The sequence below is a fragment of the Bactrocera dorsalis genome, chromosome 2 (genome assembly GCF_023373825.1).
Source record: "Bactrocera dorsalis isolate Fly_Bdor chromosome 2, ASM2337382v1, whole genome shotgun sequence".
Taxonomy (NCBI): domain Eukaryota; kingdom Metazoa; phylum Arthropoda; class Insecta; order Diptera; family Tephritidae; genus Bactrocera; species Bactrocera dorsalis.
This window is the reverse complement of record NC_064304.1, coordinates 60,326,896-60,348,625: the sequence shown is the minus strand read 5'-3', so window position 1 is coordinate 60,348,625 and position 21,730 is coordinate 60,326,896. Positions and strand designations below refer to the sequence as shown.

Sequence of the window (21,730 nt, the reverse complement as noted above, 5' to 3'; positions counted from 1 at the left end):
TGTAAATTAATATTTTTAATATAATTTTTTTATCATTTTAACATTACAAGAATACATAGCAAAATCTGAAATAGGTACCGGGGTCCAAGTATACGGTTTCCTGGGGGCTTGAACAGTTTTGATTGGATTTAAACAATTCTTGCAAAGTTGTATCCAGTTATATTCATAGCTACTTGATTTGTGTACTGTAAACTGAACGAATCAAGTGGAATTTAAAATTGTGCTATATGGGAAGTAGACATGGTTGTTGTACGATTTGGTCAATTTTTACAATGTTACATAAGAATGTAAGAAGAATGCTACGTACTAAATTTTGTCGAAATCGGTCAGTCGGGTCCCGAGATATGGGATTACAACAAAAAGTTGGCGGTGCCACACTCATCGTCTTATTTTCAAACCGGCTCCCATAAAGCTTTCTCATACCATCCTGGTGGTCTCTGGCGTATTTAGTTATTCATTTATCGTGCTTTTAGTAGAAATGAGCGGGATTGTCCGCCGATTTCATTCACTTTTGGTCGGTAGAAGTTCTTATAAGATTTATACTCAGCAAATTTGGTTGTTGTAGCTTAAGTAGTTTAAGAGCTATGTACATTATTAGACGGCGGGGCCACGCCCACTTTTTCAACTTTGTGCCCACAGGTGCCCTTAGCTACTGCCATTCCTTGCGCTTACAGCTTCATATCTTAATTGAGCGCTTAGTTATGGAACTTTATATATTTTCGGCCAGTGGCGATTTGTGTTCGGACAGATAGACAGTCAACCGAAATTCAACTTTTCTCTTCGTGTAGATCGTTTATATACATATGTATATGTATATAACCCTATATTTATCTCGCTTAGGTTTAGGTGATACGTACAACCGTTAGGTGAACATAACTATAATACTCTTTAGTAACCGGTTGCAAGAGTATAAAAAGTACCAGCTGATAATGTCGGGCCTCAAAAGATTGGGACGTGCCCATACAAATGATTTTAATCCTCCCAACAATCTGAAACTACCACATTTATAACTGTTCGGAGTTTTTTTTTTTAATAATAAAAACTTATATTTTGGGATATGGTTAGTTCTGGACCTAGACAAGTCTATAAAGAAGACTCTCTACCATCGTATAGGTAGTTTTATTCTTACAAAGTACGTTAACCCACATCAGAGTAGACCGTCTTATTAAATCAATTAATTTTAAGAAGACTCTATTATCAAATGCATTGCAGATTATGAAGTGTGTTGTACGCCTCTTGGAAGTCGATAAGGATGAGATAAAGAGGGAAGCGTCATCATTTCAATAATTTTTTCTATACCGGAAACAAAACGCTTTCTGGAGTCTTTGTGACAGGGGCCTAAGATCCAGGGTCCCAAGCAAAGATACTTATAAATAACTTTTTGAGCTCGAAGAGCTTACGGTCTTTTTCTTACGGGTTTACTATCACTTTTTTTCAGTTAGGTCCCGCAGCAAAATCCCTATCTCCTCCAAGCCTGCCGTAAGGAACTTCGTTCCAATATGTATTGTTTTCAATTAATTATACTTTTTAAGGAAAACGAATTGACAGAATATGGCAACACAATGGCACATTCAAAGCTCTAAAGCTTATTCACAAAAACGCAACGTAAACTTTTTCAATGGTGAAGGAATGTGCAGGGGAGCGAACACTTAGAGCCCGCTTAAAAGTATGCAATTAATACTTTTTTCTTACGGACTTTTTCCTACAGATTTACTCTCACTTTTTTCAGTTAGATCCCGCAGCAAAATCCCTACCTCTGCCGTAAGGCACTACCAATAATTCTTCGCTAAAATAAAAGTTAAATACTACATTTTGAGCATTATAACAAAAACTCAAACCATTAACCAACCTGCGTCAAAAAACACGGAACAATTCAACTCCCCAGAAACGTACATAGGCAAGCACAATTCTCACCCAAAACTAATTTGCATACACAATAATGTTACAGATTTTCACGCCTAATTATTTTGCAAAACCTAAAGGTAGGCTATAACTAACGATCTTACAGTCTTTTTCTAAAGCTTAGTACGCAGCTCTCAAGAAACGTAAAAACTTCATATAAAAAAACGCTTAAGAAACGGTCCAGAAACGTTCCTGCGATAAAGTTACTTGTGCTAGTACGCAGCTCTCAAGAAATCTAGTACTAATTTTTAATACTTTTTTTTTCAATAAAATGTGAATATGGCAAACCTGGTTTTGCGAAGAAACATCAAATCAACAATTGTTTCTTGAAGGAAATTCGAAGTAATCGTCAAATTCATCCTAAATTAGTTGAAATCATTATTATAAAGTATATTCCATTTTAAAATGTTGTATAAAACCAACCAATCATCAACAACATTCCTTAAATCTCAATGAAAATATTTGTGTTACCATACACATACATACATACGCACAAAGTTTGTTTACTTTGTTTATTCTCTCTTGCTCTTCTAATGTGGATCATTCACAATGCGTAACCAGCTGTCAACATTACTTGAGAAATAATGTATTTTTTTCTTGAGCAATTACTTGAGAGCTGCGTACCAACCTTTACGGGTTATTTCCTCAAACGATTAAGCAATCTGCGCCAAAAAATATGCAACAATTCAACTCCCCATAAACATACTTAGTGCAAGCACAATTCTCACCCAAAACTAATTTGCATACACAATAATGTTACAGATTTTCATACCTAATTATTTTGCAAAACCTAAAGGTTGGCTATAACTAGCGATCTTACAGTCTTTTTCTTACGGTTTTACTATAATTTTTTTTTTTCAGTTAGGTCCCGCAGCAAAATCCCTATCTTCTCCAAGCCTGCCGTAAGGAACTTCGTTCCAAAAAATACAAAAGCATGAGCGCAGCGCAGCTCCACCAACGAGGCCGTAGGCATTTTCTGAATGCCTACTTCAGCTTTGTCGAGCCTGCGAGTTCAGTTCCTACCAACAAACGAAGCAACGGTGAGAAGGATGAGTCATCGCAGCGACCAACTGAGCAGCACCATAAGCAGAGCTTACAAAAAACTAAAGCAGGAGAGAGCGGCAGTCAACAACGGCCAGCAGCAAACATGATCGCACCAACTAAACAGGTACCAGCAAGTACGCAGACAGCGAAGAACAACATAAAGCAAGGTGAGAATGTACCAATAAAAAAAGGCCATTCTGCACAAACTGGCATTGACCGCTACATTAACAAAGGAAATTAAGTCCTTCAAAGTCAGCGGTCAATCTCAAGAAATTTCTAGGCAGTACACCAATTAGGAATAAACCGGAAGTTTTAAAGCAATGGATCAGACGACGATGCCAAGGGTACCACCACAGTCGTTAATGCCAAGCCACCTCCAATATATTTGCGCGAACGTAGCAGTAATGCTCTCGTTGCTGAAATAAGTAAAATTGTAGGTACTAACAATTTCCATATAGTGCCTTTGAAAAAGGGCAATATAGATGAAACAAAAATAGTTAAATTTTTGTCAAATAAAAACAAAAATTATTATTCGTATCAACTGAAGAGCTCTAAGGGCCTAGTTGTTGTAATCAAGGGCATAGACTCCGCCGTAGACTCTAAAGAAGTCAAAGAAGCATTGGAAGAATGTGGTTTTGGAATTAAAACAGTCGTAAATATATTTAATAGAAACAAAATACCACAGCCAATGTTTAAAACTGAATTGTTGCCGAATTCGAATCAACTTAAAAAAAATGAGACCCATCCAATTTATAATTTGAAATATTTGCAGTATCGTAGAGTAACTGTGGAAGAACCACATAAAAGAAACGGTCCGGTACAATGTACTAACTGCCAAGAATATGGGCATACTAAATCATACTGCACTCTACGCAGTGTTTGTGTGGTATGTGGTGATTTACATACCACTTCTAAGTGCACCCTTAAGAAAGAAGAGTTAAATAAAAAATGCAGCGGAGGGAATCACACTGGTAACTACAGAGGTTGCCCTGTATATAAAGATTTGAAATCTAAGTTGTCACAGGGTATTCAAACACGTCGTAACCAAATGTTACAAACGCCCCGTAATGAAATTATAGCAACCTCAGAAACTATGATTATAAATCTTACACAGTGTATGACACAATTTATGTCTACCATTCTAAACATGATCCAAGATTTAATAAAATCACAAAATCAAATGCTGCAAAATTTATTAAGTAAAAAATGAGCTTACTAAATGTCTGTGTATGGAATGCTAACGTAACGGTTAACCAACATAAATTAGAGATAATCAGATTTCTGTCTGAAAAGAATATAGATGTAATGCTTGTTTCAGAAACTCATCTAACAAATAAAAATAATTTCAATATACCGGGATTTAGACTATATGTTAAAAATCATCCCGATGGAAAAGCGCATGGTGGCATGGCAGTGTTGATTAGAAATCGTTGAAACCACTATGCTCTAGAATCTTATCCTACACCACAGTTACGAGTATATAGCAGCCTATGTACAAGCTACAACACTTTCCCTAAAAAATCGGGGTTGTGACTTAAACCTTACGGCTATATACTGTCCACCTCGTTTTAAAATCACAGAAATCGAATTTAAAGACTTTTTTGGAACACTAGGTCAAAGATTTCTAGCAGGTGGAGATTACAACACAAAACACACGTACTGGGGCTCACGTCTTATTAATCCGAAAGGACGACAGCTGTAACAAACTGTTATAAATAGGCACAATAACCTTGAAATAATATCTCTTGGTAAGCCAACATATTGGCCTAGTGATCGTAAGATAATACCAGATTTAATTGATTTTGCTGTAATCAAAAATATAGATAAATCGCACATAACAGCAGATACATGTGCTGACCAATCTTCTGATCACTCTCCGGTACTAATAAAATTATGTGAACAACCCATATTCGTTAATCCAAAAGTGGGTCTAACTTCTTATAAAACAAATTGGCTAAAATAAAAAGAGATATTGACGAAAGTGTAAGAGAAGTCAATGATATAATAACCAGCGCAGCTGTCTTAGCAAAACCAAACAAAAGCTATAAGCCGCTTGGTTTCAGAAAAATCTCTAATAGAGAAATAAAAATGCTTATAAATGTAAAAAGGCGTGCAAGACGTGAATGACAGATAAATCGTCCCCTTCCACTCAGCATCAATTAAAATCTGCTCTACGGAAATTAGAAAAAGCGCTTAAACGTGAGGAAGAATTGAACACCGAAATGTATATAAAGAAGCTGTGTCCGAATTCAAACAAGCAAAATTCCCTTTGGAAAGCCCAATAGTCCATGAAGCCACCAACTGACTCCAACATGGGCATGGAAATTGGGCTCGAAGTGACGAGGAAAAGGCTAATTGCTTTGCAAATCACCTAGAAAAGGTATTTAAACCTAATTTGCCAAAGAACAACTTTAAGTTGTCAATCTTACCCAAAACAGCTAAAGAGGCGCTCGAGTGTTTTAAGACTTGACTTTCTGAAATTATTGGAATCATCAAAGAACTTAATCCAAAAAAGACGCCGGGACATGATAAAATTTCCCTAAAAGTGCTAATTGAGTTACCAATTATTGCTGTAGAGGTGCTCTCTTTGCTCTTCAATGCAATTCTTAGTTTCGGATACTATCCAGTTTCATGGAAAAAGTCGGAGATTATCTTGATAGATAAACCTTGGAAAGACTTAACACAGCCGTCTTCATACAGACAAATCAGTCTTCTACCCTGTCTTTCAAAAGTATTTGAAAAAGTATTACTATCAAAGATGTCTCCTTTCCTCCACGAAAATAACACAATACCTATGCATCAATTCGGATTTCGTGCGAAACATGGCACAATAGAACAAGTAAATAGAATTACTAACGAGATAAGGAAAGCATTTGAGCACGGGGAGTACTGTTCAGCAATATTTCTAGATGTAGCTCAGGCGTTTGATAAGGTGTGGCACGAAGGTCTTTTATATAAGATTAAAAAATTCTACCTTCAGGATTGTATAGAACCTTGGAGTCTTATTTAAAAAATATAAAATTTATAGTAAAAGTGGGAGATTTCATATCTGATGAACGTCAGATAAGGGCTTGTGTACCCCAGGGCAGTGTTTTAGGCCCAACACTATACATCATATTTTAGCATCAAGAATATTAACGGAGCATTAAGTTCTGTCGAAGAATGGCTAGCGAACTGGCGTATAAATGTGAATGAACAGAAGTGTAAGCACATTACATTCTCTCTAAGACCAAAGATGTGCCCGGCAGTAAAAATAAACAATATCTTAGTACCCCAAGCGAGCGAAGTAACATATCTTGGTATTCACCTAGATAGAAGGCTCACGTGGAGAAAACACATGTATCTAGTAGAATAACATGTATGAAGATTAGAGCTGCAAATTTAAATTGGCTTTTAAATAAAAACTCCAAACTTAGCCTAGACAACAAAGTGCTCTTATATAATGCGGTCATAAAGCCGATTTGGATGTATGACATTCAACTGTGGGGTACGACCTTTGCAACTAATATTAATCTAATACAAAGGTTCCAGTCAAAAATGCTTAGAACAATCACGTGTTCACCATGGTACATGCGTAATGGAAATATCCATAAAGATCTTGTTATTTCTATGGTGAGGAAAGAAGTAGAAGACAGCAGAATTAAATATACTTATATCTAAACTCTGTGATCACCCAAACCCTTTGGCCAATGCTTTGGTACATTCCTGCGATCAAACACGACTTAAAAGAAGAGATATGCCTGCGTATTAAAGAGCGACGTAACACCAAAACAGCTCAATCACTTGCTTGAGTCTGTCTCGTTTTTAAACAGATTTAAGGTTTTATTACTTATTGTTAGGCTTTAAGAAAAAGCAGATACAATAAATAAAATAATTTTGAAAAAAAAAGTTTAATATTTGAATTACCTCACTTCTCAAAAGATCTAGAGACTGAAAATTTTCGAACCCTGTTAATAAATCATCAACATAAAAGTCTCTTTTGATGGCCAATGAACCGAGTGGATATTTTATTGTATTGGCATTACTGAGCATTTGCAAACACCGTGTTGCGAGAAATGGAGCAGGCGCAGTACCGTATGTTACGGTGTTCAGACGAAAAATTTGTATTTGCTCTGAAGGATGCTCTCTCCACACAATAAGTTGACAAATTCTGTCTTCTTCATGCATAATTATTTGACGGTACATTTTAGTAATGTCCGCTGATAGTGCATACTTATGTAAGTGAAAACGAAGAAGAGTTGAATATAATTCTTCTTGGATGGTTGGACCTACCATCAAAAGTTCATTCAACGCTATTTGAGTTGAAGATCGACTCGAAGCATCAAAGACAACACGCAATTTGCTTGTTGTGCTCTCGGGCCTTAAAACGCATTGAGGCGGAATGAAGTAGTGTGGCTCACTCAGGATCTTATTGTTCGTTGGGCTCATGTGGCCCAATGCTCTATATTCATTCATAAAGTCCAGATACATTTTTCGAAGTTCAGAACCTTTTAATGTCCTTTTCTCCAGGGCCTGTAACCGCCGAACTGCGGTTTCATAGGAGTGACCGAGTAACTTACGGTCAGCTTTAAAAGGCATTTTGACTTGAAGCCGTCCTGAAGGCAACACTTGAGTTTTTTTCACGAAAAAATTTTCACACTCTTTTTGCTCTTGTGTGAATTTGATGTCATTTGTTTCTGAAGGTAATTCTTCTAAAGCCCAAAACTTTTGGACCACGGAATTAATTGACGTTAAGTCATCTTCAGATTGGCATAATGTGCTAGTTGCAGAAGGAGGAGATTGCTAGCATATTTGCCAGACACAACCCACCCTAAATGGTTTTCTGTAGCGTTGGTTGATTAGGACCACTTTTAATTTGTCAAACCGTTAACAAATCGAAAAAGTTTCTGCACCCAATAAGATATCAATCTTTTTTGATTTATGAAATTCTGGATCCGCCAATTTAATATTGTGCGGAATTTTCCAGCCATTAACATTTATGTTATGGTCTGGATGATTTGCCGAAATACAACGCCTTATCCAGAATTCCGCCGAAAATTCGTAATTATTTACCCGCGACTTAACAAACGCGCGCATAATTTTGCCCCCCACTTTCGTTTTGGAATTTCTAATTCCTATTATGTTTAACGTTTTGTGTTGGCGACGAATCCGCAAATTTTGTGCCAAGTGCTCCGTCATAAAGTTGACTTGGGAGCCTGAGTCCAGTAACGCTCTCGCAGGCGGGAGCCATAACTGGTCCTCACTTGAATAACAGCTGTCGCCAACATTACCCGATCCGGCATACTCGCTGTACGCTTGGCATATGCGGTTGATGGCTGTGGATGAGATGCAGCGGAGAAGGAAACCGGGTACTGGTGTAACAATGTGTGATGCGATCGATTGCATACACGACATCGATCCGATCTACACTTGGACACAGTATGCCCCTTACGCAAGCAGTTTATGCATAAGGGCACCAATTTCAGAAACTCGAACCTCTGCTGTACAGGAAGCGCCTTGAAAGTGGGGCAGGCAGTTAAAGGGTGTTCCTTTGACTTGCATTTTTGACAAGTCGGCTGCTTTGCATCTGCAGCAACTAAAGCAGATTTTGTCCTGTCCATGTGTGGCTTCTTCATGTGGCTCATCCTGGTCGTGGATCCGGATTTCGAGTTTGAACAAGATGCTCCTTCCTTCCTTCCAGAATTATGTTGTCTAACTCCCCTCGCGCCATGTCGTCTTCATTAATCTCTTCAATTTTAGATTGGCATTTCATTAATTTTTCGCTATGCGAATTTAGTATGTCGAGCCGACATTCCAATTCAATTAGATCTAACGACATGGTTTTTTCTAAAAGGCCCGTCTTTATTCGCAAAATACTATACTTCTAACTTGGAGAGAGGTTGGTAGTTCGCTTTGGCTTGCTCATTTTTGTTTAAATTGAATTTCCGAAAAAAATTCTACAAAAGTTGGCAACAGATATATTAAGAATCGATAACGAAAACGAAAAAATTAATGTGTATCGATTCACAAATATAAAGGGTGATTTTTTAAGAGCTTGATAACTTTAAAAAAAAAAAAACGCATAAAATTTGCAAAATCTCATCGGTTCTTTATTTGAAACGTTAGATTGGTTCATGACATTTACTTTTTGAAGATAATTTCATTTAAATGTTGACCGCGGCTGCGTCTTAGGTGGTCCATTCGGAAAGTCCAATTTTGGGCAACTTTTTCGAGCATTTCGGCCGGAATAGCCCGAATTTCTTCGGAAATGTTGTCTTCCAAAGCTGGAATAGTTGCTGGCTTATTTCTGTAGACTTTAGACTTGACGTAGCCCCACAAAAAATAGTCTAAAGGCGTTAAATCGCATGATCTTGGTGGCCAACTTACGGGTCCATTTCTTGAGATGAATTGTTGTCCGAAGTTTTCCCTCAAAATGGCCATAGAATCGCGAGCTGTGTGGCATGTAGCGCCATCTTGTTGAAACCACATGTCAACCAAGTTCAGTTCTTCCATTTTTGGCAACAAAAAGTTTGTTAGCATCGAACGATAGCGATCGCCATTCACCGTAACGTTGCGTCCAACAGCATCTTTGAAAAAATACGGTCCAATGATTCCACCAGCGTACAAACCACACCAAACAGTGCATTTTTCGGGATGCATGGGCAGTTCTTGAACGGCTTCTGGTTGCTCTTCACCCCAAATGCGGCAATTTTGCTTATTTACGTAGCCATTCAACCAGAAATGAGCCTCATCGCTGAACAAAACACGCGCGCGAAACACATTTCGAACCGAACACTGATTTTGGTAATAAAATTCAATGATTTGCAAGCGTTGCTCGTTAGTAAGTCTATTCATGATGAAATGTCAAAGCATACTGAGCATCTTTCTCTTTGACACCATGTCTGGAATCCCACGTGATCTGTCAAATACTAATGCATGAAAATCCTAACCTCAAAAAAATCACCCGTTATAAAAGCCAAACCAATAGCAATAAAGGTTGGCAACAAATATATTTGGAATCGGTAACGAAAACGAGAAAAAATAATATCGATTCCCAAGTATACGAAAGCCAAACCGATGAGTTATGCAAATGAGCAATAGCAAGCACAATTGAAAATTTAACGCGAAAGAAAATTGTCCAATAATGAAATTTGAGAAAACACGAGAAAATATGCGAAAAAACTGACCGAATCCCAAAATCACTTCACATTCACTTCAATATGTCTGTGCCGTTTTACCATAACATCTTAAGTCTTAAAATTGAGTTTTGAGATATTGGCGATTTCCTCTAAAATCTATTGTGTTGAAATTTAATGAGTTATTTTTAATCAAGGAAAAAGTAAAACTATTTCTTAAAACATTATGTGCCGATTTTGAAAAAAATTTTAGTAAGAAGTATGTTTTATTCGTTGTTTTGTACATAAGATATTTTAAAAAACGAAAAGTTAAGAAAAATCAAATCTTAATTTGACTTAAGATATTTTGTCAAAATGAATACTTCAGTTGGATAATACTTAAGTTGACATAAGAGCTTTTGCTAAAACTGAAACAAATAACTCATTGGATATAAGATTTTTATATTTGTTTATTTTTAAAACAAAAAATTTATTCATAACAAAAATATACAGCTTCATGTATTGTTTCTTAAATCATATTAATAAGTTCAACTCATAGTATAAAAAATCTGGTTTCAAAGCAAATTAAAGCATTAACTATTCATTAGTTTCATCAGATTCTGTAAGATCTGGATGACAATCTAACTGCTCTTCTGTTGCTAAGTTTATATAAAATGGCTTATACACTTCATCCACAAGAGGTAACATATCTAAAAGATCTTGTTTCTTTTTTGTGCCAATTTTTATTGGTGCGTCGTAGCATATTTTTAAATCTGTCATTCTCACGCAGTTTATTCCTCGTTTAGATATGTTTATCAATTTAAAAGGTTCTTCTTCATTTAAGGATTTTTTAAAATAAACATTTCCAGTTTCTTTGGTATATCTTAGCCATTTAATGTCGATCCAGTTATACTTTTCACCACTGTCATCTACTTTTCTCCATGTAAATAAATTCTTTGATGCATGTGCAAAGTCATATATGTTCGACTGTGCCATTTCATTAACAACAAATTTTTTTGTTACGCCAATTGTTCTGATAAACTGGTACCAATCACGGGGATGGTGAATTTTGGTTGAAGTTAGTTTTTTCCTTTTTTCTATTAAAGCATGGTCGCTATCACACTCCATGTGAGTATGACCAGGGACCAAGAATTTATGATCTATAATGTCTACATTATTTTCAAATTGCATAAAAATTGCAAACATAGTTGCAATAAATGAATTTTTATTTTGTCCTGGACATGAATCACTGTATAAAACGACGTGTTTTGCATTCGTATTTAATGTTAATATTACCCCTATTTCATTACCCCCTCTTTTTGCTATTGCTTCATGCCACATGTAGCATGAGGCCTGATTACTCGCACAATCATGCATAGTAAGATTAAAAGCCCACAAAGGCCTTTTGTAAAAAGAAAGTGAGGTTCTTAATAATGGTGTAGGAAGACACTGCTGTAGGTCAAAACACAACACTTTAAGTGTAGCATCAGCTAAAGCTCTCTGCTTATCATTTTGTTTAGCATCATAAGCTTTTTCTGCTAAATTTACATGTTTAGATTGCTCTAGTTGTAAAGAGTCCAATTCTTCGGGCTTAGCAACTTGTATTTTGCATTGGAGCAAATCACACTTATGACAAGTGTCAATTTTAGGTTTTTTAAATTTCAAGTTGAGTGTGCTAAACAATTGCGAAAATTTTGAAATTGAAACGGAATAAGCGTATTTTTCACAATAGAGACGATGCATTTCATTCACAGATAAATCACTTGGCAAATAACGTTTTGATGTGTCCCTTCGAGTATAATGCGACTCATACGATGGGAAGCTTTTAATAAAATCTAAAATTTCATTCTCTTTTGCGATAGAAAGTTTTTTAGTGCATTTATGTTTTCCACGTCCATCGCCGATTACACGCCCATCAAGTTTTGCACTCACAACCGTTTTTATAGATTGTTCTGTCTCGGATAATGTGAATGTAAAGCACTTTTTGCATACTGCGATTTTATTACTACCAACTTCCAGGAAATAATTGTTTGTATAAGGTCTTATCCTTGGTTTTAAGTCATGTTTAGCTTTTTTTACTGTTTTTGTTTCTTCAACTTCAATTAAGCCACCAAGAAATGTTTTGCGTAAATTGTATGAGCCTAGTTCCCAGTACTGTGTGTGTATATATTGCTGTTCTTCAAAAGTGATTCTATCTGCGCATTTCTTTCTGCACGGTTCCAACCTGCGCACTGCACGTGCCTGAACAACCTTACCAGCGCTTGAGGTGTAACTTTGCCCTTTATTCCTGGAATCTTTTGCCTCTTTCTTTGAATATTTTTTTGTTTCCACTTTATTTGCAACACTTATAGAGTTTTCCTAATATTAAGTTTTTATTAAAATCACTTTATAAATGCAATCACTATAAAACTTACATCATTATTTTCGGAACTGGAACTTGCTGCAGTACATCCACTTATATTAAAATTTGGATCAATAATGGAATCATCACTATCGAAATCTACATTGCTTATATTATTCAATAAATCACTTTCCATTTTTGAAGTTATTAGCACAACGACTTCTTTTCAACTGATCGCTTATGTGCGCAATAATGCGTTGTGAGCACGCATCCAAACAAACTTATGTTGAGTTAAAATGCCGTTATGTTCGAACCGAATTATTGCATAACATTTTAAGTAGACTTAAGATGTTTTGCAAAATGTAAAAAGTTCTCTCTTTGAATATTCGATTTTTTTCGAAACAACTTATGTCCATTTAAGTGAAGAAATTATAAGAATATAAGTTTAACATATTAGCGTAAGAGGACATAAGATGTTTTATAGAATACATATTTTTAATTTTTTTTTAATATTAATAGAGCTTAAGTTGACATAAGTTTAAATGAAGAAACCTTTAACAACCAATAAAGCATCTCATAAAATTTAAGTTTACTTAAGATGTTTTAATGTATGTAATATTTTCAAAAATAAAGATAAGAAAAATACAAAAGGCGATAACTTTCTTTAAAATTGGAATTTTTTAAATCGGATTGGACACAAATATGGACTATGAATAGGAGAACTAGAATGTGACCTTTACTCGATTTTGACTTAAGTCGACTTAAGATGTTATGGTAAAACGACACAGATGTAATATATGTATATGTAAAGGGTGATTTTTTAAAAGCTTGATAACTTTTTTTAAAAAAAAAACGCATAAAATTTGCAAAATCTCATCGGTTCTTTATTTGAAACGTTAGATTGGTTCATGACATTTACTTTTTGAAGATAATTTCATTTAAATGTTGACCGCGGCTGCGTCTTAGGTGGTCCATTCGGAAAGTCCAATTTTGGGCAACTTTTTCGAGCATTTCGGCCGGAATAGCCCGAATTTCTTCGGAAATGTTGTCTTCCAAAGCTGGAATAGTTGCTGGCTTATTTCTGTAGACTTTAGACTTGACGTAGCCCCACAAAAAATAGTCTAAAGGCGTTAAATCGCATGATCTTGGTGGCCAACTTACGGGTCCATTTCTTGAGATGAATTGTTGTCCGAAGTTTTCCCTCAAAATGGCCATAGAATCGCGAGCTGTGTGGCATGTAGCGCCATCTTGTTGAAACCACATGTCAACCAAGTTCAGTTCTTCCATTTTTGGCAACAAAAAGTTTGTTAGCATCGAACGATAGCGATCGCCATTCACCGTAACGTTGCGTCCAACAGCATCTTTGAAAAAATACGGTCCAATGATTCCACCAGCGTACAAACCACACCAAACAGTGCATTTTTCGGGATGCATGGGCAGTTCTTGAACGGCTTCTGGTTGCTCTTCACCCCAAATGCGGCAATTTTGCTTATTTACGTAGCCATTCAACCAGAAATGAGTAGACCATAAATCGGACGTAAAGCGCGAAACACATTTCGAACCGAACACTGATTTTGGTAATAAAATTCAATGATTTGCAAGCGTTGCTCGTTAGTAAGTCTATTCATGATGAAATGTCAAAGCATACTGAGCATCTTTCTCTTTGACACCATGTCTGAAATCCCACGTGATCTGTCAAATACTAATGCATGAAAATCCTAACCTCAAAAAAATCACCCGTTATATGTATAACCATATATAATATAACGGGTGATTTTTTTGAGGTTAGGATTTTCATGCATTAGTATTTGACAGATCACGTGGGATTTCAGACATGGTGTCAAAGAGAAAGATGCTCAGTATGCTTTGACATTTCATCATGAATAGACTTACTAACGAGCAACGCTTGCAAATCATTGAATTTTATTACCAAAATCAGTGTTCGGTTCGAAATGTGTTTCGCGCGCGTGTTTTGTTCAGCGATGAGGCTCATTTCTGGTTGAATGGCTACGTAAATAAGCAAAATTGCCGCATTTGGGGTGAAGAGCAACCAGAAGCCGTTCAAGAACTGCCCATGCATCCCGAAAAATGCACTGTTTGGTGTGGTTTGTACGCTGGTGGAATCATTGGACCGTATTTTTTCAAAGATGCTGTTGGACGCAACGTTACGGTGAATGGCGATCGCTATCGTTCGATGCTAACAAACTTTTTGTTGCCAAAAATGGAAGAACTGAACTTGGTTGACATGTGGTTTCAACAAGATGGCGCTACATGCCACACAGCTCGCGATTCTATGGCCATTTTGAGGGAAAACTTCGGACAACAATTCATCTCAAGAAATGGACCCGTAAGTTGGCCACCAAGATCATGCGATTTAACGCCTTTAGACTATTTTTTGTGGGGCTACGTCAAGTCTAAAGTCTACAGAAATAAGCCAGCAACTATTCCAGCTTTGGAAGACAACATTTCCGAAGAAATTCGGGCTATTCCGGCCGAAATGCTCGAAAAAGTTGCCCAAAATTGGACTTTCCGAATGGACCACCTAAGACGCAGCCGCGGTCAACATTTAAATGAAATTATCTTCAAAAAATAAATGTCATGAACCAATCTAACGTTTCAAATAAAGAACCGATGAGATTTTGCAAATTTTATGCGTTTTTTTTTTTTAAAAGTTATCAAGCTCTTAAAAAATCACCCTTTATATATGTATAAATAAACGTTTAATGTGAAAAGGGAGGTCCAAAAACTGAAAGTGTGCGTTTGCAATTTTATTATTATTGTTTTTTGTTTGCACCACTTTCAATAATTCGCACTCGTTACCTGATGCGTCGGCTGTTTGTCGGCGCTTACGTCCTGCTGGCACAAGATGCAGCGGCAGCTCATTCCCACGACGACTTAAGCAGCAGCGGATGGACGGCAGCAACGAAGTGATGGCACCAGCGGAATTATAGGATAATTGGAGGAGCAGTGGCTTGGCACCAGTACTGGGGTGATGGTAGCAACGGGGCGATGACAGCAGCGGCTGAATATCAACAGCGATGGCGGCAGCGGAGTGATGCCAATAGCAGATTGATGGCAGCAGCGGAGCGACGACAGCAGCAGCGACGGGATGGGAGCAGCGATGTGATGATTTCAACGGATAGCGGTGGAAACGGTTTGTCTTTTTTTACCGGCACTTTGGTTTTTACCGGTTTTTAGGCTTTACCGGGTTTTTAATCTTGCGGCACTTTAAGCAAACGGTTTTTTTTGAAACTGTAACACAATTTTTTTTTTTTTTTTTTTGATAGACCAAAAACGTGTTGTGCCTTTATTTGCGTCCACCACTGTACCCCATAAATAAATCACAACAAATCTTTGTTTGGTAATTTCTCACTTTACACTATGTATACGTATACGCACACACTCCACTTCCCTTTTCTTCTTTTTTGATTTTTACACTGAGGTAAGTATACGGGTAAGTATTTCAGCACTGCACTTTACACTGTATGTATGTATGTATTATTTTTTTATAGATTTCCACTGGCCTTCACGAATGTATATGTCGTAGAATGGTAAATTAGCCCACTGTATATGTGTGGCATAGAATGGTTAGTTGGACCATTGTGCAAGTTAACGATAGCCTCCGCATAGAAACCTTAGCATAACTGTAAACAAAATTGAATTTTTGCACTCCGCAATTACACTGCCTCATAAACTAGAAACATAATTCACTTTTCTGATTATTTAAGAATTCGATACGCTTTTTCCGTTCTGTATCCAAAAATCCATATCGCTCGCCCTCACACGAAGGCATAACAATAACAATCATAAATAAACCACTTAACATTCCGTTGGAATTTGATGTCACAGCTAAAAATGTAATTTAACACTTTGTTCTGGACTCAATCAAGCTGATGTTTACACTTCAGCTCTAACCTTAAGTAAACAAAACTAAATTGTATAAATACTAGTATTTTAGAAATAAAGAATTGATTTGTATCTTACAATCCAGAGTAACCACAAGCATTTTTATTTAATCCGCGCGTTCGCGGATGTAAAATATATATTTTTTTTAAATTCCCTCGTTACGGGAATTAATTTGCAGGCATGCACATTTTTGAATGGCGACACGATGTCGCCAACGGTTCTCAGAACGCACAGCGGTTCAGGGAAAGAAACATACTCTGCTGCTGAGTAAGGTCTGTTCGTAGGAATTATAAAAGAAATTAGGAATTAGAAAAGATGATTTGCAAAAAAAGTGTGAAATAGCTTAGAATGTGCGTGCCGAGTTTAGTTAATGTTGCGCCAAAGAGACGAACAGAACTTGCTGCGTGTTGAAAATGAAAATAAATGAGCCTTCTCCGACATATACATACATATATGTATGTATTTATTCTTTTTTACAGGTTTCACTGCACGCAACTCGTATATCTATGTATATGTACTTGTACATACATATATATCGTCACCTGAAATGCAAAATAACGTATCATCAAAAAAGTCGAAATTGAGTGTCTTATTGATTACGCTTCACTACTTCATATTATATACTTCAACATTTTCTGGCTCTGCGGTCATATATAAACCAATCTTAATCAATATTAATATTTTGTTTCACTCATGTTCGATTTTATTTCGTGTTTCATTCATGCCACTGTAAATTTCTGAAAATGTTGTTACGTTATTTTGCATTTCAGGTGACGATATGTATAATTGGATTTTTAATTCTTTTCATAATTTTTCGTGTTATTTTTTGTTTTATAATTCGTTGTTTTTTTTTTTCACTTTCACTGAACCGCGAACACCGAGACTCCGAAAACCGAACACCGAAAAGGGTACACTTGGCAATTGGTTGCGAAAAAGAAATTTTTGTATTGTAATTATTTCACAAAGTGTAAATTTTAATAAAATGTTTTTTCTTTTGTTTAAACACGCATTTGCCGCTGCTCGGGCGCCATGAAATTTCTCAAGCGTTTTTGAGAATTAAAACTCTTTTTATTTTTTGGGATGCGTGTTTATTTGATATTTTCAAATAGTTCACTTCACAATCAACCAATTGCCTCTACTTCGAATATTTCACTTTTCCGAAAATTGCGACGGCGAAATAACGAGAAAAAGGAAAACGCTTGCGAATTCGAATTCGGTCTAATTACAATTACTTCTTTATTTCAGCAACTAGATGACTTAGCCTAGATCTTAAAACTAACGGGAAAAAACAGTTGGAATGTAAGTATACAGGTATGTACAAAAAGGAGGTAAGTACAATTCATTTCGTTAACTTATGGTAATAGATTAAGGCGAGTATATTTAACATTATTAGGGTAAGAACAATGAAAGGAAAACTTTATAATGCAAATATAAAATGTATTTCAGAAAAGTAATTAATTTTAATTTCATGTTTTATTTTAATTTTAGGTTGAACATACATATGTAAGCTTGACGCAACACCATGCACTCTACGACAAAAAAGAGGCCAATTGATTTCATAAATAACTTACTTTGCGAACAAGAACTAAACAAACTCGCGAAAAAATTACAAACGCAAAAAGAAAATATCAATAAAAAAGAAAACAGGGAAAACATACACGATTTTCAGAATAAATACATATATAAAGAATCATAGAGTTAACAAAGTACAACCAAGATACAAGGGAGTAGACAACTTTAAAGAAGAGGGAAATGACTTAATATCTAAGGATTCAAAGTCTAAAAATGCATATAAAATAAAAATGAAACAAGATTGTGACAATAGAGAAATTGTACTCGAAGGAAATGCATTAATAAATTTTAATAATTGTAAAGTTGAGATAAAAAATAAATCATTCCAAAACCAAAAACTTATTGTAGAAGAAAGATATATTTCCCCTGAAGAAACTGATGTACTACAGTTTTAAAAAGTAATACATTCCTCAGAGATAATAATAAATCAAGAAAAAAATTGGAAGAATTAAAAATACATAAAAATGTAAATTATGGCATATGCATACTAATAATATTATTAATAGCAATAGGAATATTGGTAAAATGTTTAATATATAAGAGAAATAAAAATAAGAATTTAAATGTAGAGCTACAAATTCAACCTCTTTCAAATGAGGAAAACACAAGAAAAATAATTAGTCTAATATCAAGCTCAAAACTATAACTACACTTTTAATCATAAGCAAGTTTCATAATCACTAGTAATAATAAGAAAACTTGGCAGCATTCAATATTAGATATCCAATGGAGACCATTGAATCTAGGGGTGGAGGAGTCACATACATACACCCAATAAATAATAAAACATTATCCACTTCAAGAAAGGTTTCGAAACCTGAACTCTTTCTTGAAAACAGAGAAGCTTGCTTACACATTTTCTGCATTTTTGACATTTTTGAAACTTGATTAAAAAGATACTCGTTTGCTGCACTTATATGCATACAACGAAGATATTTCTAAATAATTGAATGAAAACAATATTTTGTTTGAAATGAAAGTTTTATTGTTTAGAGAATATTATAAAAAAAACAGAATTCATATTAATTTATTTTAATTTAATCCTATTATTGGTATGGCAAGTTGTCATAAAATGAATGATAGTCAGCTGGAATCATATGTTTTGATGATTTGAGAGCTCGCAAATCAACAACGCATGGATCGCCCTCCTTAGTGCCTGGTCGAATTGACTTCAAGTAATTTATTTGTGATTTAAATAATTAACGCGATAAGGTTGCGACAATCTGGATTGATTTATAACCATGTTAAAATCAGCAGGCACATAGAGTTCTCTTCCTTTCTTCTTCCGTTCAATGGAGGCATGTACAGAGTCGCACTCCATTTGAGTGTGGCCTACTACCAAATATATTTGTTGAATTTCTGCATGGTGAGTTATTGCATACTGTTGCAAGGCATTCGAAAATGTCACGTTTCGATTTTGGGCACAGCACCCGTAACTGTAAATTATTATCGGTTTCGATTTATCTTCCAATTTCTCTAAACAGTCCAACAAACAAGAAGTAAAGACATTAGAGTCCATAGAGCCCATGCCGCCTTCGGCTTCATGCCAGACATAGCAACTAACATTTTTATCAAATTCGTTATAAATTGTGAATTGGTGTACACAGAGTTTTGTTTTGAAGTAGTTTGCTCCAGTTGAAAGTAGAGGAATTGTTTGCACTGCTTGCAAGTCTACCGTGAACATTTGAATATCGCCCTTTAAACAAAGTTCCTTGTCTTCGGATTTCTCTTTCCTAGCACGCTCCTTATTTTTTATATGAATCTGATATTCAAACTCTGGGACATTTGTATTTTTGTAAGCAAAGCAGATATCACATTGGTCTTTTTTGAGCTTGAATATACTTATATTGGCTTTGTGTACAGCGTCTAAAAAGCATTTGTACGTGGCTTTTTCAGTCTCATCAATGTTGCGATCTATCAAATATTTTTCAAAATCTTTGTAAACTTCTGCCCAAGTTTTGTACTGTACGTCGACATATTCTCTATTTGTACTTTGTCGGCAAAAATGTGAAGGCAAATTCTGTAGAAAATAGTTCACGTGATTTACTTTGGCATTCACCAAGAGACTGCGTACCCAAAAACAATTTTTTACAAACAATCTTGACCTCTCCTGATGTTTTTAAAGTGTAGACTAATGTGTTTAGTCGCCGAGAAATAGTAGCAGTCGTTCTTGAAGTGACCGGTCTTTGAGACACCATAGCAACGACAAACGCCATTTTTTCTTCCCATGACAGTGACCAAAATACTTTAAAAATATCCTTCCTATCTTCTTCTGTAATTTCGTTGCACTGCTTACCAAATTTTTGGGCACATATTTCCGAACGGCACCGAACTTTCACAGTTTTTCTTTCTTTTTTAATTTGCATTACTTCAGTCTTTTTTTTGCTCCTCTTAATCGATGAATATTCCCGACCACGCATTCGCTTATGTTTTTGGCGGTTTCTAGTCCAGTTTTGCTTATCTCCCTGGCCTTTCCGTGCTCTTTTTATTTTAATGACACCAGAGGATTCATTCAACAATACTGAAGAAGATCCATTCTCAGATAGATCTGATTCAGTGCTGGGATGGTACTCGCTTTCACTTGTGGAAAAGTCGGATTCTGAGGAGAAGGCAGAGTTATCAGAACCTACTGAGAGAAAATGTCCTGTTTTCTCATCCAAAATTACGTTTCCAGTTTGTTGTGTTTCTGGTTCGTGGCATTGATTCTTGATAACAAAATTACCCGTTTCAGCATCAAGAACGGCGATTGTTTTTTCAAGAATTTCTACAGGTGAACTATCTCTTGGACTTGTACCAAGACGGGTAGTCACAGACTCAATTCGAGTGCACGCAGTGCTGCAATTTACTGATGCCTCATTCATATTAAGTGCAGCTTAAGTGGAATTTAAATTCAGTTAAAACTAACATGCCTTGTATGGCATTTTTTTAATAATGAAAAGTAAACTCTTCTGAAATAAAGATTCACCAAGCAAAAAGATAACATAAACAACTGCAATGTAATGACTAAAATTCACTTCACACTTTTTTCACTACAAGTACTACAAGGAAACGGTAAATTTTTGTTTTTGAAGTTTCGTTCTACCGTCGCTGACGAATAACGGGACTCCATACGTTAAGCTATAAATATATGTACATAACTAGACGTATTCATGCTATAGCAAAAGAAAATAAAAAGATCTTTTTGGAGAATAAGAAAACGATTAATACTCAATTAAATATACATGTATATTGAGATAAGAGTTTTACGCAGTTACGAAAACAGGATTGCATGAGATACCAAGTTTTGTATTCTTAATTTTTTTACGATAGACACAACTTATTGAGATAGGAAGTTGTTGCAGTTACGGAACAGAGACACAGCAATCGTTTGATATGAAAATCTCAAAACCGCAATTTTTTAAGATACGAGGTTGAGAAAGTAAGGCATCGATATGTTATCAACTTAACGAATAATATATAACCCATAGGACAATACGAAAGCATGTCCATTTAAGTACAGTGACTCACACGACCAACCGGATGACCTCATCTTTATTTTTGGATGTAAGTTATTGCTCTTGAAATAACAATTTAGCTTAAGATATTATATATCATTAAAAATGAAATTTTATGCACTTTTTATTTTTTATATAACCCATAAAAAATTTAACTTCATATTTAAAATAAACACAAAAAGCCCAATACACACTTCAAATTCATCTCACACGACTAACCGGATTTTTTTATACACACTATAGTTCTAGTATTGAGTAGCGAAACCTTTTGAAGAAATTACTGCTTATAAACGTTTTGGGATCGAGTCAACCAGCTTCTGGCAGAAGCGGGTTTTACAGAATTCCATGCTTCCAGTATCGCTGCTTTGAGCTCCCCA

The 21,730-nt window shown here is 35.7% G+C and overlaps 1 protein-coding gene across 1 annotated transcript; it reads right to left on the bottom strand.

Annotated features, from left to right (window-relative positions):
* Positions 1–10,172: 10,172 nt before the first annotated feature.
* On the bottom strand, positions 10,173–12,724 carry LOC125776124 (uncharacterized). Its single transcript, XM_049447004.1, has 3 exons — positions 12,455–12,724; positions 11,337–12,398; positions 10,173–10,220 (listed from the first exon to the last, which is right to left on the bottom strand). The coding sequence occupies exons 1-3, from the start codon at positions 12,575–12,577 to the stop codon at positions 10,173–10,175; spliced, it is 1,233 nt and encodes a 410-aa protein (XP_049302961.1). The 5' UTR covers positions 12,578–12,724.
* Positions 12,725–21,730: the final 9,006 nt, after the last annotated feature.

Coding starts and splice junctions, on each gene's coding strand:
- LOC125776124 (XM_049447004.1), bottom strand. CDS start 12,577: ATGGAAAGTGATTTATTGAATAATATAAGCAATGTAGATTTCGATAGT. Junction 12,399..12,454: donor CCAGTTCCGAAAATAATGAT/GTAAGTTTTATA, acceptor ACTTAATATTAG/GAAAACTCTATAAGTGTTGC. Junction 10,221..11,336: donor GAGGGGGTAATGAAATAGGG/GTAATATTAACA, acceptor TCAACACAATAG/ATTTTAGAGGAAATCGCCAA.